Source organism: Ochotona curzoniae, unplaced genomic scaffold (assembly GCF_017591425.1).
Source record: "Ochotona curzoniae isolate NIBS_2020 unplaced genomic scaffold, NIBS_Ocur_1.0 scaffold_3223, whole genome shotgun sequence".
NCBI classification, from domain to species: domain Eukaryota; kingdom Metazoa; phylum Chordata; class Mammalia; order Lagomorpha; family Ochotonidae; genus Ochotona; species Ochotona curzoniae.
The window spans coordinates 13,827,754-13,844,819 of NW_024467108.1; the positions used below are offsets into that span (position 1 = coordinate 13,827,754).

Consider the following 17,066-nt stretch of genomic DNA (forward strand, 5'->3'; position numbering starts at 1 on the left):
GTGCAAAGGCACAGTGGACAATGTCTAGTGTAGCTGGCTATGGAGAATAGATCATTGTAGCTAGAACATTGGAACTTGGAATTGGGCTGCAACAAGCCCATCAATAGATGGAAGTGAGGTCTCAGAAGAGATATGACTTAGTTGACCTTCTCTGGGAAGAAAAGTGGACCTGGAAGGCCATTTCTGAATAAGATTGAGGGCGTTACATACTTCAGAACTGCACCAGTATCTCTAATGCCTCTGCCACTGTTGTTTCAGGACAAATAGAACACCTTTTTGCAGAGTGAAGGCTGAAGAGCAGAACTGCTACAGGGCCCTGATAGAGAGGTCCTGCTAGGATGACAAAGGTGTAGTTATTCTGATCATTGAGGAAATGTCTGTCACAACATCCGGACACCTTCATGAAAGAGAGGCTTAATGGGGTGTGCTTTGCCAGTGATAAATTGGGTCTCCAGAAGAAGCGGGCCAGCATCAGGGACCCCATAATCAACTTGAAATTCTCATTCAAAAGTTGGCTTCAAAACAATATCATTTTTCCAAATGAATAAATCTGTTGTAGATCCTTGATTACATGTTCTCTGAACATCTGACTTATAAGCACTGATTTACAAATTAAAGAATGTGCACAATACACTGTGCACTTGCATATTCTAACAGACTAGAGCAATGTCCCATTGCATGCAATAAACCAAGGCAACTCTATTATCATTCCTACTAGAACTATATGCCTATGACCATCATGCTGTTGGCACTGAGAACCTTTGGAAAATCCTCCCATTTTTCCTTTCTTTAAAAAAGAATATGTTCTGAACTAATTTTGATAAAAAGATTTCTCTTTAAAAATCCTGCGAATTCTTTTGCTCTGGAAGAAAATGCAATGCAAACATATTGCCTAACAAAGTAGTGTTTTAAGTGAATCTAAGTCAGGCACCAAAAAAAAAAAAAACCCACATATGGATTATTTGAGTCAACAAAAGAATTATGTCTTCAGTATCCAATGCTTCATTTATCCTTTAGCCTGAGAGGGATGGAGAATGGTGGGCACTTTGAAGATGACCAGGGAAGGAGCCAGGGTGTTGGGGAAGGTGGCAGGTTGATTATAAAAATGATCTGACCTATCCTGGAGACCAACTCTGGGCAACATATGAATGTGTACTATTTGGAGGTGGAGAAGATCAGCTGCCCCTTGCTAGCCACCTGCCCAGCTCATTTCTTCATGTAGTGGTCATCTCCCTGAGCAGGTGCATAAGGCAGAAGTCTTTTGAGTGGGAATTGGCCTGCAGGATCCCAACAAGCATAGTAAGATTTCCCCTCTGTGAGATGCCACTACCTGCGTCCCGCTCCACACATGTCTCACCGGGGCCTGCGGAAGGTCAGGCCATAGTGCTGACAGGCCAGCCCCACAGTGGGTGTGTAAACGATGGGCATAAACTTCTCCACATCTGATGTCAGCACACGGTAGAAGAGCTTTTCATTCCGGTCTTGGAGTGTCATGAGAATGATGTACCTTGGAAAGAGAAAAAAAGCAAGAATATAACAGAATACCATATATGATAGCACCAATTGCTTTTGATGCCTCTTTGTTTTAAAAAAATGTGAGTGTATGGCAAAGAGCAAGACTCCCTTGAGCTCATTGGCAAAGAACCACTGCAGGAACCTCAAGAATATCACTAGGTTACTAAGCTTCTTATTCTGCATGTTGTAGGTACTCTTCTGAATAGTTCATATGAGCTCATTTAAAACCACCAATGACCTGTGAGGTAGGTATTATAAGTTTTGCTTAGAGACATAGAGACTAATAACAAGGAGAAAATAACTCGTCCAAATTCATGGCAGTGTAGGGATTTGAAGCTAAGAAGTCTGGATCCAGAATTTGTGTTCTCAAAGGTAGGTGGTAAAGGTAGTGAAATGACAGATTAAAAACAACAGAACAATAATATTCTGAATTTGGAGTAAGAGCAAAGAAAATATGGTCTATATGTAGCCCATACACATACCTGCACACACACACACATGCACTGTGTGAACTGGCCTTTTCTGCCACTCATGGCTGGCTCATGTCACAAGCAGAGTTCAAAGTGACTGAGTAAGAAGTATTCTCAGAGGCATGTTCAGAAAACAGTCTTTTACCTCTTCGCTGAAGACTGAAATCACTAAACCAGGGAAACAGCCTTCTAGTCACATTCCATAAAATATAAAATCTTCAGGGAGAGAAAATTCAAGGGTTGAAATTCATAATGCAGTGCAATTTCTGATATTACAGCCCTCCTAGACATGGCGGGGTTGGGGGTGTGAGATGAGAGAGATGCAGTGGCAGAGAAAGAAACTGTTCTGGGATGGGTCCTGGGCTTGAGTCGCAAAACCTTTGGAGAAATCTTAGGAACTCTTGGGGCCTCAACCTCTGTTTCTCCATCAAAGGCATTATGCAGAAGTAAAAAAACTGTGTGGAGGTTGACGCTGTGGTATAGTGGTTAAGCTACCACTTGCAACATCAGCATCCCACATCAGAGTGCCAGTTTGAATCCCCGCTACTTTGCTTCTGCTTCCCTGGAAATCAGTGGAAGATATTTCAAGCATTTGGGCCCCTGCCACCTATGTGGAAGACTCACATGGAGTTCTTGGCTTCTTTCTTCAGCCTAGTTCCACCCTGGCCATTGCAGTCATTGGGGAAGTAAACCAGCAGATGAAAGATTTATCTCCACTTCTGTTAGTTTGCTTTGAAAGAGGTCTTTTGCCTACTGATTCAGTCCCTGCATGGCCAGGGGCTGGAGCTGGGGCAAACCAAAGCAGGACGCTCCTTTCAGGTCCTCGCATGAGTGGCAGGGACCCAAGAACTTGGGCTAGGCAATCTTCTGTTGATTTTTCCTGGGCCATTAACAGGGAACTGGACCAAAAGTAGAGTAGCTGATAAACAGTGTGCAGGCAGGCTTACTTGTTCACTATCACTCTGAAGCTGTGACTAGTACAGGGGAAACATAGAGAGAAGGGTAAAGGATGACCCTGGCTTGCTACTGAGCTCTGTCCCTAGGGAGACAGTCATACCCTCATAGGCCCAAAGTCTTAGCAAGTTAACTCTATGGATATATTCAAGGGAACCATATCTTCTTCCTGCATTTCTGCTAGAGCCCCTAGCAGGATTATGCATTTATTTAGCAAATGCCCACAGAGAACCACCATTGTGCCAGACTGTATGCTAAACACATGAAAAAATCTGAAGGTATCTAATTCTCATGATGACCCTAAGAGTTAAGTACCTCTGACACACTCATTCCACAGCTGGGAAGTGATTCAGAGAGGCTGAGTCGCTCTTGCAATGAAGTGGTAGAATGTGGGTTAGAACTCAGTCTGGAACTAGAGTCTAGTCTGCTCCTTCTTAACTGTGACATAGCAGAAAAGTTAAAAGCATAGATTCGGGGGCCGGTCATCTTACTGTTAAAATCTTGGATGGGCTGAATCATGCCTGGTCACCTGGGAGTCTTTCCATGGCAAAGCTAAGGAACATGGCCTGCAGTGCACAGTTGCGTTGCTGGTGTCTACATCTCCACTGTGGCGAACTCAGAGAGGAGGCAGAGTTACATCCTGCCAATAGCATGACAACTGGGTCTTTCCTGAGTGGCCCCTGTCTTCTCCCACCCACCCACATACCCCATATTCCAGGAATTCAGGCCACGCACCCTTCCTAAACAGCCCATTGCTACACCCTTGTTTCACCTCTTCCCTTTTGATGAGATGCCCTCACGGGTCCCCATTGTTGTCTGGTGTCAATACTCCTTGTTGACTCAGTTCCTATACTTCCCAAAGGCCCTCCCAGATTCCCTGTTTGGACTCTAGTTTCCAAACTGTGCCTCATTTGAAACCAGGGAAGCCATCAGTCAATTAGAGGATTGGGCTGGGTCTGGAATCTCTCAGGGCTTGGAGAGTGTACAGAAAGCCTTCAGGGGGCCTTGGCAAACAGCATGCTGGATACAGGGCTCAGGTAGAGGGGTCAGATGTCAGGCACTGACTTGTCTAGGTCGCTCTGCTGCCGCTCATAGTATCTCATGATCCGAAGGAGCTGGACGTCCTGACTCAGGAAGCAAGGGGGGAGCAGGCCGTGGATGCCAAGCTGCAGCCTTTCTTCCAGAGTGAAGGCCATTCCCTGGACAGAATGGGAATGAAGCACACACGTAAGTGGACACGCAGGACACGAAGCGATAGAAGTCTCATCTGCAAAGGGGCAGACACCAGTATGACTTCCCAACAAGAGCCCTGAACTCAAATCCCACCTCTGCCTTGTAAATGAGGGGTGATCTTGACCTACTTTCTTGGAAAAATAAAAGGAGGAAATATTTATATCACTAGTTTTTTAAACTATGTTACTTTATAGCAGTTCTAGACTTATAAAGAAACTTTGAACATACAGAGTCATAAAATACCCTTTTACCCAGTTTCCTGAGTATTAATATCTCACATTAGTTTAGCATATTTACTAGAACTAATCAACCAATAGTGACTTGGTATTACTAAGGCAATATTTCATTCAGAATGCCTTAGTTTTTTATTTTATATGATTTATTTTTTATTTTCAAATTTCCTTATTCATATTTATTTTTGGTGATGTTTACATAGTTGAGAAGGATATATGCCCATGTGGATCACTGATTAGGGTGTGAAGGCTTGAGGATCAGGGGAAAGCAGATGAGATCCTTGTTTCCAATTTGACTTTTCTTCTTCCAGTATCTAGGGGAAAAGTTGGGGAGGGAAGATAAGGGGAGAAACTGCACCCTCCATCCTAACCAAATCAGTACCCAAGGATGGAAAATGGCCATCTGCTGTCATCCTAGGGTCCATGATGTGGAGCATGACCCGAAGGTTCTGTTCAGGTGGTGTTGATAGTTCTGAAATGCTATTGATTTAGTTGCTCCAAGGCTGAGAGAATCCTACCAAGGTCCATTGGCTGACATAGTCCATCTCAGAGTCTCCATTCACCCAGATACTTGGTGTCAGTACTGGCTGGGAGAGTTGTCCAATTTGTTCTGCCATCCATCCTCTGCTGTGGCACTAGATGTCTTCTGCAGGCCCCAATAGACTGCCATATCCCCTTTGTGCATCTGGACATGCACTGCTTTAGCAACTGATGAGGCCCAGTTTTGACATGCAGTCCATAGTCTGACCACAGATCCTGCGATTCTCTCTGTGGTTGGAGTTTGAGTCCAGGCATATAACTTGACAGGATTTGCCTCCATTCCCAGCACTTGCTAGCTGATGCTGTGGCAAGACCCTACCAGCCTGCACTTACTCTGGCTCATATATGTACCAGTGGTTATGATTGCTTAGCCCAGCCTGGCACTCTCCCTCAACCAGCTCACATGCAGGTCAACAGGTGTTGTAGCCCTGCCTAGCCTGTCTGCCCCAATCTCAGTTCTCATGCTCACCAGTGGGAGCAGTGGCCCAGCAGGGGAACCCCCAGCAGCCCCTCCACCTGGCCTCTTCCCAGCACCCAGAGTGTGCCCACCTCCAGAGTGTGGGTGCTGTGGCACAGTCTGGCATGGCCAGCCTCATTTCAGCATTCGCTGGTGGGTGCTGTAGACTGGCCTGGCCTGATCCGCTTCTAATTCCAGCTCTTGCTGGGGGCTACTTGAGCTAACTCAGCCAAGCCATCCACCACTCCCTGCCCTAATGTGAACTGGCTTGTGTTGCAGTCCAACTTGGTCTGTCCTGCATCCTGGCCCTGTTCTCGGATCTGCCAATGGGTGTTATGAACTGGCCTAACCTGGCCTGCCCCAGACCTAACCCACATGTATGTTGGCGGGTACTGTAACCTGTCATAGTCTGAGTATGTCTTAGTTTTGAGCTAATTCTCTTTATTGTTCCAGCATTCCACACTATATTTAGTCATCAAGTCTCTCAGATTTCTCTGGCAGATGCTCAGACTTTCTTTGTTTTCATGAGTTTGACAGTCTGGAGGGGCACTGATCAGGTATTTTGTAGGAGTTTCCTCTACCAGAATATGTCTAGTGTTTTTCTCATGAGTCCTCTGGGGCTGCAACTTTTTCATTCAGAGACGGGGTGCCTTGTGTCACATTAAGACAATGGTATCTGCAATCAGCACGATTCTTCACTGTTCTGGAATTTAATCACCTGTCTCTGGGAGTGCTTGTCAGATTTCTTCCCTGCAAAGTGGCTCCTCTTTCAGAATTCTTCTCTGCCAGGAAAATTGATTTCTTTGCTATCTTTCATTTACTCAATCGTTTATTTTGTACTAGACTCATGAATATTTATTACATAATTTAGATTATAATAGAAGTTACATAATAAATTTTTTTTGGTTCAAATTGCTCCGCCTTTGCCCATTGGGAATTAAGTCCCTGTGTCATTTTGAGATGTTCCTGCAACGTTTTGCTGAGGAATTCCTTATTTTCTGGTCCTATAAGATGCTCCAGGTTATTCTTGTATATTGCCTGTTTTGGTCCTAGAATCAGACATTTCTTCAAAGTGCCCTCATGTCCTGTTTTTGCAGCAAGATATTAGGAGGCAACATCTGCGTGCTACTCCTGCTTGTGCTCCTTGTTTCTGATTTTCATTGTTTTGTCCCTTCTAGCTGACAGGCCAAGGAAATACACATGTGCATTCTACAACCTGTGTATAAGCACATGTCTATAAACATTTCTGCCCTTAGCTTTCCAAACCGATTTAGGCAAACAAAAATCCATACTATAGTGTCTCCAATTGTAATCCATTGCCACGTCGGTCTCTGTAGCTTTATCACTTTAGTAATCTGTAAACTCCCACTCCAATGGTAAGAAACATGACTCTCCCTATTTGCCACCTATCTACTTAATTCTCTTGTAAAGATAGCAATACTAAAATTATTAACCCCTACCATCATAGAAGTCACTTTGTAAGCAAGGGTACAGTGCTTATGTGCAGTTCTTTTTCAAGGATTACACATTCTTTTTGCCGCAGCAATTCTGTAAATCTGCAAAATTACTGATCAGTACTTTCCGTACTTCTTTCCCTTTACCTTCACTGAGATTTCCAAATATATCTGTGTGGCAATTAGATTTTTATACCTTCCTTAGTGGGATTTCCCCAGCCTATTAAATGATTTTTAAAAATATGATAACCTTAGTTTGCATCCTTTGTGCTGTAAAGTTCTATGGATTTTTGGTAAGTGGATAATGCCATACATCCAGCACTACAGTGCCACAGAAAATATTTCACTGCACTGAAATTTTCTATGCTTTACCTACTTCTCTTTCCTTCTTTCCCCAAACTGCTGGTAATCACCCTGTTTTGTTTTGCTTTTTTTTTTTTTCTATCTCTGCAGTTCTGTCTCTTTTGGAATGTCACATGAGTGATCTCAAACAGTATCCAGTGTTTTTCAACCTGGATCTTGTCCCTTAAGCACAGGGGCTTCTGATTCATCCATGTATTTTCATGGCTTCATAACTCATTTCTTTTGAATACTGAACAATATCCCATTGTATTTTTGTATCATAGTTTCCTTCTCATTTGTCTGTTGATAAATATTTGAGTGTACCAATTTGGGGGATCATAACAAAGTTACTATATTGTCCAAATTTTTGTGTGGACAGAGGTTTAAGATCAGTTGGACAAATTCACTTGAATGAAGCTGTTGGATTATGGGGTAAGACTACATTTAGATTTTTAAGCATTACTGAGCTGTTTTTGAAGGTGTCTGTATTATTTGCATTCCTGTCCATGACTGATGATGCTCCTCATCCTCCTCATCAATTGGATCTTGTCAGTTTAACTTTTTAAAGAGTTATTTTATTTTTATTGGAAAATCAGATATATAGCAAGGAGGAGAGAAAGAGGAAGATCTTCTGTCTGATGATTCATTCCCCAAGTGGCTGCATGGCTGGAACTGAGCCAATCTGAAGCCAGGAGCACAGAGCCTTTTCTGGGTTCCCCCAGGGGTTCAGGGTCCCAAGGCATTGGGACGTTCTTGACTGCTTTCCCAGGCCATGAGCAGCGAGCTAAATGGGAAGCAAGGCCGCAGGGATTAGAACCAGCACCCATATGGGATCCCAGTGCATGCGTGGCAAGGATTTTAGCCACTAGGCTTCCATGCCAGACCCATCAGTTTTCTTTATTGTGAGATAATGTGTCATAAAGAAGAAAAATAAAGAGACCTAGAGAATAAAATGAACAGTTCAGATATAAATCCATAGATAAATGGCAAGTTAATTTTTCATGAGGATAGCAATCTACTCAATAGGGAAAGAATTACTTCTTCAAGAGATGGCAAAAGAACAATTGTGTTTCTATATGCAAAAGTATAATTAAACACACACACAAACATACACACACACACACACACACACACACACACACACCCCTCAAAAAGTAAGTATTGGTGCAGGATATGGAGAAATTGGAACTCCTTGTATAGTGCTGATGAAAATGTAAGACTTTGCAACTTACATGGAAAAATGTTTAGTGTTTTCTCAGAAAGCTAAACATAGAAACACCATCTGACTCAGAAATACTATTCCTAAATTTATACTCTAAGGAATTAAAAACATGGAATTGAACACTTACTTGCTAATATTCATTGCAACACCATTAGCAATAGCCAGCAGGTGTGAATATCCTGGGTGTTCATTACTAAATGAATAGATACACAAAATGTATATTCATGCAATGAAAATTTGCCCAACCATAAAAAACAAATGAAGTTCTTATATGTCCTAGTACATGGACCAAATTTAAAGATATTTGTTACTTGAAATAGCTTTGAACTTTTCTGGACGATAAGATGCTGGACTCTATGCTTGGTATATGCTTACAATGAAAGAACCTCCACTGAACTTGAACTGTGGCAATGTAGCAAGGTGGAGGAATCCACCATGAGGGGAGGGTTGGGGGAGGGAGAGGGGGAGGGGGAATCCCAGTGCCTATAAAACTGTGTCACATAATGCAATGTAATAAAAAAAATACATAAAATGAAATTTTGAAAAATGACAAAATAATTTTTTTACTAAACATTTGGAATAGGAATATTTATAGAGAGAAAATAAATCAGAAATTATCAGGGGCTGGCAAAGGAAGTGATGAGTTACTATATAATGGCTATAGAGTTTCTAGTTTGGGGTGAGAAAACCTTTTGGAAATAATTAGTGATGATACACAATAATGTAAATACATTTTGTATCATTAGCTGTACACTTAGAGATAGCTAGAATGGCAAACGTTATATCCTATGCATGTTTGAGCACAGCTTTGAATAATTATGAATATATTCCAAACTACTGAATTACTTGCCCCTAAGTGACTGACTTATATGGTATATGAATTTTACCTGAATGAAATTGTCATTTTAAAAAAATCCGTTCTTTGCATGTTTTGGATATGAGTCTTTTTTTGGGTGTGTGTTTCATAAATATTTCTCCTAGTCCGTGGTTGGTCTTTTCACTCTTTTAGCAGTGTCTTTTGCAGAACATGGATTTTGAGCTTGGGCACTGGTAGAAACAAATAGAAAATACATAGGCTGCCATGGAATCTGATTCCTGGAAGGACTGTTCTCATATAGAATGCTGGGAGACAGTGGGACACAAGCCACCACCCTCTTTACCCTAATGTGATAGACAATGTACAGCCTGTGGTGAATGCAGAGACCTTTTGTGCACGTAAGTCAGGGTGGTTCTATTGAAGTGAAGGCTCCTGGCATTGCTTAGCAGCTCCAGGAGTCACTTGCTCAGCTGTCTCACAGAACTTGGCAATGGTAACAGTAGAAAGTTCTTGAGCAGCTCATGGTGGCAAGCATCAACAAAGAAGGAACTAGGATCTCCAAAGAAAGATTATATAGAGGGCTGAATACTATTTTAAATTAATTAATTGTTTTAATAGGACTCCTTTTATATCCAAGACTGATGATCTCTGGAGCAACTCTGGTTGAGCTTCTAAACTGCAATCGACTCAAGTAGCAAAGCTCCTCCTAAAAGTGAAGAAAATTGTGTGGGTAATAACTGAGATCTCGTTTATGTTGGTGGCATCTTGCTTTCCTCCATATTCCCTTGTGCGAGGGAAGCATGCAAAAGCGTGGAATATCACAGCCTCCCTCATTCCTCTACCAGTCGAAATATTTCTCCTTTGCAACCATCACAGTTTCTTTCCTAGGGAGTTAATAGCCAAACGCATGCATTGATCATCCACACCTTCAAGCCACTGTCGACTCTGAGAGAGATTCCAGCAAATATCCAATGTCACACGATACTTTCTTTGCTACTACAATAAGGGAGATGTTTTAGCATTCTTTTCATATGAGAGCTTTCTGGAGAAGTTACATGATACTCCTGAAGTTATCAGGCTATTACTTCACAGCATACTACTTCTTAAGCCAGGATGCACATTTTAATCTGTAAGCACATTTGCAATAATCATTACTTTCTGATGATTTTTCTCCCTCAGCTACAGGTATTGACACAACCAGGGTTTGACCGTAGACTGCATTGTTGTCACTAGAATATTGGTCATATCAGGAACTTGGTAAGATGGGCCTCAAAAAAATGTGAAGGTGGGCGTTGTGAGGAAGGAGAAGAAAAAAGGAAAAACAGAGAACAAGTGAATGAATGTCAAACTCTTGAGTTACTCTTAATATCCTTTTAGTCTTTGTTTTGAAAATTGTGGATTTCTAATACTGAGCTCCTCTTGAGTTTCTCCTAAGTATTAAAATTTTCAAGAATTTTAACTGATATAATAATTGTACATTTCTCAGACTCAATACAACAATTCTATATATGTGAGCAATACATAATGATCAAATTAGGTGTAATTAACATTTCAAACTCCTCAAAAAATTTCTCATTTCTCTGTGTTGGTAACCTTAAAAACTTAGAGTTATTCTGAAAAGTTGCAGACTGTAGTTACTTACCTCACTGTGCATACAACACTAGACCCTCTTCCTTCCATCTCACTGTTTTTGTACCCTTTATCCAACCTTTTTCCTCCCATCCTCACCCCCCCTCCACTTCCTAGTCTCCTCTGACCACTCTTACACTTTGCACTTCTATCAGGCCAAACTTTTTCACTTCCAATAATGAATTAGAGCATGAGGTCTTTGTCTTTTTCATGGCTGGCTTATTTCATTTAACATGAAGTATTCTGACAATGACAACCCAACTAATGGAGATCTTGAACTGTTCTTCCACCCAGAAATCTGTGGAAACCATCCGAGAGACTCTGATCTGAAAGTATAATTAACATAAACTCTCAAGGCACTGTGCACAGAAAGTTCCAAACTTTCTTCTTTAAAACCCAGGATTACCAGTCCATAAATTCTCTCTGTTATAACACCACCAACTTTGCAAGCAGGGAGCAACACTGAGATCCCTTATCCTTCTGCAGGAAACCACCTCACCCCAGAGACTGGACACTTTCACCAAACACCATTAAGTAGGTGACTATTTAGTGCTTTGGTAAAGACTGCGATTGCCTCTGCTTGGTCCTCAAGACTCCAGGAGGACCAGGCATTTAATAATGACATCATCTTTGTTAATGATCACTGCAGCTTTTAATAACAGTCAGCTTCTCTCTACAAGGCTAAGTGTTTTTCTTGGCTGACTGCCACCAACTTTTTTGCATTTGAGGTAAAAGTTTGACTGTTTAGCAACTGAGAATTTCAGGGATTTCAAGAAATTGCTTCTAGAAGCTTCTTTTCATCCTGAAGTTAATGTTAAAGCAGTCCCAGCTTTACAAGTTTGCAAAGCATTAATGCAGGCACTTTAGCTGCAACCTGGCCTCCCAAATAGGATAGGTACCTGATGATTTACTAGGTCCAAGAGGGGAAGTATTAGAATTTATATTTACCTGCATGAGAAATAAACTTAGCTAATTGGCACTCTGGCTTTTTGTAAGCATATCAAAATGTCACAGTTTTTATGATTTATACTGAGAGTTCTAAGGAAAGAATGCAAATCACACAGAATGGACGAGGGGTTGACAACAGAGCTCTTAGTTACTCTTCCCATACTGATAAAGTAACTTTGTTTGCCTCATAAACACAATTACAGATTCTATTATCTGGTTTTCAAGTAAACTCACAGACTGGGACAAGAGGCTTTTGAAAAATGGCTGACTCTCATGGTTCTATTTCAACCTCCTACTCCTGTGAGCCAGCACTCTGATCGTCCCTCCTACCTCACCCTCGCCCATGCTCCAGCCATGTGTTCTTCCCTACTTACTCATGTTTCTCCAAGGGAGCATCTAAACTTCTTTCAAGGGACAGCAATGGGTTAACCAGTGGATTAATACCTGCAAAGATGGGGGCTCAAGACCCTGCTCTAGCACCAAAGGCTTGTAATCATTTCAACTGGTGATTGACTATGCTGTAGACATTTGATCATTGACGTATATCATGTTTCATCACCTTTTCCCTGGAATAGCTGCAGAATTCTACCAAGAGGTGCAGGCCTGTCCAAGAAACCAAGATAAAATTTGCTGGCATCCAAGAGAGGATATTTGAATAGATTCCACCACCAAATGACAGAATTTAAAGGCAGTAAGTGTACCAGGTTGTGCCTCTGACCCAGAATCTTGGTGTTGGGAGTCCCAGGCTTCTCAGTGCCCAGTTCTTTTTTTTAATATTAATTTATTTTTAATATTAATTTATTTTTATTTCAGTCAGATATACAGAGATGAGGAGAGACAGAGAGAAGAACTTTTGTCCAATGATTCACCCCCCCAAGTGGCTGCAATGGCCGGAACTCAGCCGATCCAAATCAAGGAGCCTGGAGCCTCTTCCAGGTCTCCCATGTGGATGCAGGATCCCAAGTCTGTGGGCCATACTCAACTGCCCTTCCTGGCCACAAGCAGGGAGGAGGGGAAGCAGGGCCACCAGAACATGGACCGGCACCCATATGGAATTCTGGTGCATGCAAGGTGAGAACTTTAGCCATGAAGCTACGATGCTGGGCCCCAGATGCCTAATTTTTTATGACTGAGCTTTCCCAGAGTCATCACTCAGCCTTATTTGGAGATCTGCCTAGTGTCTCTGCATGCAGAGCTCTGCTGTGTACCTGTCAGTCTCTTTTTGTGCATTTTACGGGTATCCAGGAGTCTGCTTTGTGCCAGGCCTGCCACCTTAGGTACTGGGAAGTTCTAATGGGAGACAGGAGTTAACATTTAATAGTAATCCTGGACCTCCGAGACAAGTCAATTCTCCCACCTCAAAACAAGAGTGCTGCTCATTTCCTGTGTTGTGGGGCAGAAAGAAATATGCATGTGAGATGTTTACTGTAGATGCTGGCACAGAAAGCGCTCCAGAAACACCAGCTGGTGTTCCTCACAATTATTTTTTTTTGTTCAAGGGGCAGGTGGTATAAAAAGAGCTAATCAGCAGATGCTGGAGATAAGCCTGGAGTGACAGTGGGAAGGCAGTCTAGCAGAAGAGACTGGAAGACAGGGATGGACATGTCATTGCCATGTAAGTGTAACTGCTCATCTGCAGGTTGAGGCAAGCTCCTACTTTTGTGATCTCATGCATTACCTCTGTGGACCCACAGATATACTCATTCTGACTGTCACATGTAGACTCACAACAGTGTCCTTGCTCATGATGCTCTGACCAATTCCCTCCCATGTCTTTCAACCACAATAGTCAGGGTCCAGACAGGCATCCTTGCCTACCCTATTTCCCACAACTCTCTCACTTCTGAGTGAGTACCACACAGTTTAGCACACGCAACGTGCTCTCTGAAGACAATGAACTCAGAGTGGTGACAAAGCAGACTCATTGAACAGGACCGTACAAGGCTGGAACACAATACTATCATTATTTACAAGAATGTGAGTGATCACCTTCATTGAGCAAAAAGCAAGGAGTTCGGGTGCACAGTCCCTGAGATACAGGCACTTTTATTCTTGTCATCAGACCCTTATGGTGACCCTTTCAGGAATCTGTTAGCACTGTTGTCTTCATTTTGTTAATTAGGAAGCTGAAAAGGGGTAGCAAGAGGGGTCACTTACTCAGGGTCATTAGAAAAGCCCAGCTACTTGGCAGAAAAGTCAAGAGTAGAACCAAAGCCCAAATGTTTCCCAAGTTCATACATACTCTTTCCTCTGAACTATAAGAAGCTTTTGAACCTGGACACACTGAAAAATTTGTTGACTCAGTTGGCTTTGCCAGATTAGAAATGATAATGCCACTTCTACATGTCAAGTCAGCTATCTAATGATTTCAGCTACTGCTTTTTTTTCACATCAGTTGGTTGGTCAGTTCATATGCAAACAGATGCACCTGTATTTCTAAGTTTACACTCTTGACCTTGGGCATACAGGCAGCTAGGTCTCCTCTGAGCAAAATCATCACTGCAAGGAAGGATTATAGTAAAGATTTTAAAAAGGGATTTATTTATTTTTATTGGAAAGTCAGATTTACAGAGAGGAGAGATAGAGGAGATCTTCCATCTGCTTGTTCATTTCCCAAATAGCTGCAATATTTGGAGCTGAGTCTATCTAAAACCATGAACCATGAACATTTTTCTGTGTCTTCCATGTGAGTGCAAGGTTCCAAGGCTTTGGGCCATCCTCTACAGGCCCCAAGCAGGGAGCTGGTTGGGAAGTAGAGTAGCTGAACAATCTAGGAAGTGCACTCTATGATGTACATTTAATATTTGTCTCCTCTCTTTGACTGTAGGGATCATGTCTAAATGATTCTTTTCCCTAGTGTAAACAGGAAGCTTTCAGTAAACACAGATGAATAGATGGACCCATTCATTCATTCAACATAAGACTTGTCACCTATGTGCAAGATGCTACAAGAGAACTTCAGAAAGTGGAAAATGGAGTTAAAAGGTATTTATTTTGATACGAAAACTTTTGAAATCCATTCATTGTTTTTTAATAAAATATATGTCCACAAAGTTTTTGAATATCATTCATACACAGGACTCAAAGTTTTTATACCCAAATAAACTTACATGTTGATTTAACTTCCTGTGAACTTTTTGAAATTTCCTCCTATTTCAGATCCTGAGAAACAGCAGTGTAAAGACAGATGGTTTCAGCTTTCCATAGGCCATAGGTAAATTATTTCTGCAGGAAGTCCCTACCAGTCTGCTTTCACTACCACATCAACACATTTGTGATAAGGGGAAAGCACTGTATTGGCTCTGTTTATCATGGTAGCCACTGATCTCATGTGACTATCCAGCACAGGCAATCTGGCCAGTACAACTGGGAAACTTCATGATTTGTTTTCTTTGATTTTAATTAATTTAAAATATATACAAGTTACAGAGAGCCATATACTGTGCTGGGTCGCACAGCTACCTCCCACATTGGGCATCAATGCCAGCCTAGCCCTGTAGAAAGCCCAGAACTGAAAAATTCAAACCCTGACTTTAGATGTTGTCTCTTGACATTCAGCAGAGATACCTTAGTCTATCTTAGTGCAGAAAGAAGTGATTTGGTATGTGGAGCAGCCTGGGGTTAGCGATGAACTCAATGGCAGGAAAGAAATTTGAGGACAAGGGGACTATATGAATGGGCACCAGGATGTAGATTAAGCAACTGTGATTTTGAGTGTATTTATATTATTGTGATTTTGAGTATATTATATATTATATTATTTATATTATTAATAACACAAATTACCATTGTGGCTTTATTGGTTCCTTCCTTCAAGGAAAGATTATATTTAGGGCTGTTAACAATCACTCTGAAAAGATTTGCTTATATTTTCAGAAACAGAGAGAGAGAGAGAGATTTTCCTTTTGTTGGTTCACTCCCTAGATTAACAGCCTGGACTGGGCCAGGCCAAAGTCAGGAGCGAAGGACTCCATTTATGTCTCGTGATCAGATAGCAAGATTCCAATACTTGGACACTCACCTGCTATCTCCCAGGCATGCCAGTGGAAATATGGAATCAGGAAACAGAGGACTCAATACCAAGTACTCTAAGGTAGGATGAAAGTATTTGAAATGCCAGCCTAACCTCCTGTGCCACAAAGCCCAGCCCCTTGAATACCCTTTCGTGGAGCTTTTTAGAGAAAAGCAAGGAAGTGGTCTGCAGCTTTTGTTTTCCTTCCCAGGCTGGCTGTGGTCCTCAAAGATCCCTGTGCACACTTCTACCAGGCTTCAATATGTTGTCTTGTGACTACCTATTTATGTGCTTGTCCCCCCTGAATGTAGGGACTGGATACTATTTTTGCATTTCTGACAAATTTATCACATAAAATAGGTGTTTCATGATGAGGCAAATGAATAAAGATGGATCATATTATATGATTCCCCTTTATTAAGGAAGCTGGAGTAGGAGGCACTTATTGGTGTATTAACTAGTGCATAATTTGGTGATGTTGAAGCATCTGATAGCTTTCCTCATCTAAGTGTCATTGCTGACACTCCTGTGACAAAAGACAGGTTAACCAGAGAAGAGCATAACAAATTCTTCAGAAATGATGACTCCAAATCCACTGAAAAATGTCTGTTTCTATGTTTAGGAAGGATGAGGAAGGAACAGCTGTGTAGAGATATGACTGGAGAGCAAGGGTATGACCTAATGGTAGCAGACAGGGGCAGGGATGGTAGACATATGACATATGACTCGACAGAAAGGGATGACATTATGGTAGAAGACAGGGACAGCAGACCCAGCATTTGTCTGCTCAGATCCCTCAGCCCCTCCAGGCAGGATTCCTTCCTCTCAAATACTGAACAGGACCCCTTTGGAAAGTAAGAAAGAGGAGGGAAGAGAATAAACTTTCTAGGTTTTGTAGGGGAAGAGTTCTATCTTCTAGGATTTATCTTGAGGAAGAGGAATGATGGCAACTCCCTGTTCAAAAGTGAGAGAGAAAGAGAGGAGGTCAGAGAAATTCTGTTCCTGAAACTTTCTAGTGTCTTCAGTTCAAAGTACTCATTCTGCCAAAGAACTCTACATTGAGGTTTTCTTTCCTGACTTGCAAAAGTGATGGAGAGTTGAGCTGTGGAGTCAGGCACTTTAATATCTGCAAGTCTATAACTTTATAACTTTATGGCATTATGCATACTAAGGAGTTCTTCAAACACCATTTGGTTCATAGACCCAACTCTGCATCTAGTCCCTGAGGATTAGATGTCCT

General features: G+C 41.8%; 1 protein-coding gene across 1 annotated transcript in view; it reads right to left on the reverse strand.

Annotated features, from left to right (window-relative positions):
* Positions 1-17,066, reverse strand: part of ME3 (malic enzyme 3) — a 163,747-nt gene that overhangs the window by 77,879 nt on the left and 68,802 nt on the right. Inside the window, exons 2-3 of the mRNA XM_040964089.1 lie at positions 4,005-4,138; positions 1,358-1,507 (exon numbers count right to left, since the gene is read on the reverse strand). Of these exons, the coding sequence (XP_040820023.1) occupies positions 1,358-1,507; positions 4,005-4,138 (284 nt within the window). The remainder of the gene's footprint in view (positions 1-1,357; positions 1,508-4,004; positions 4,139-17,066) is intronic.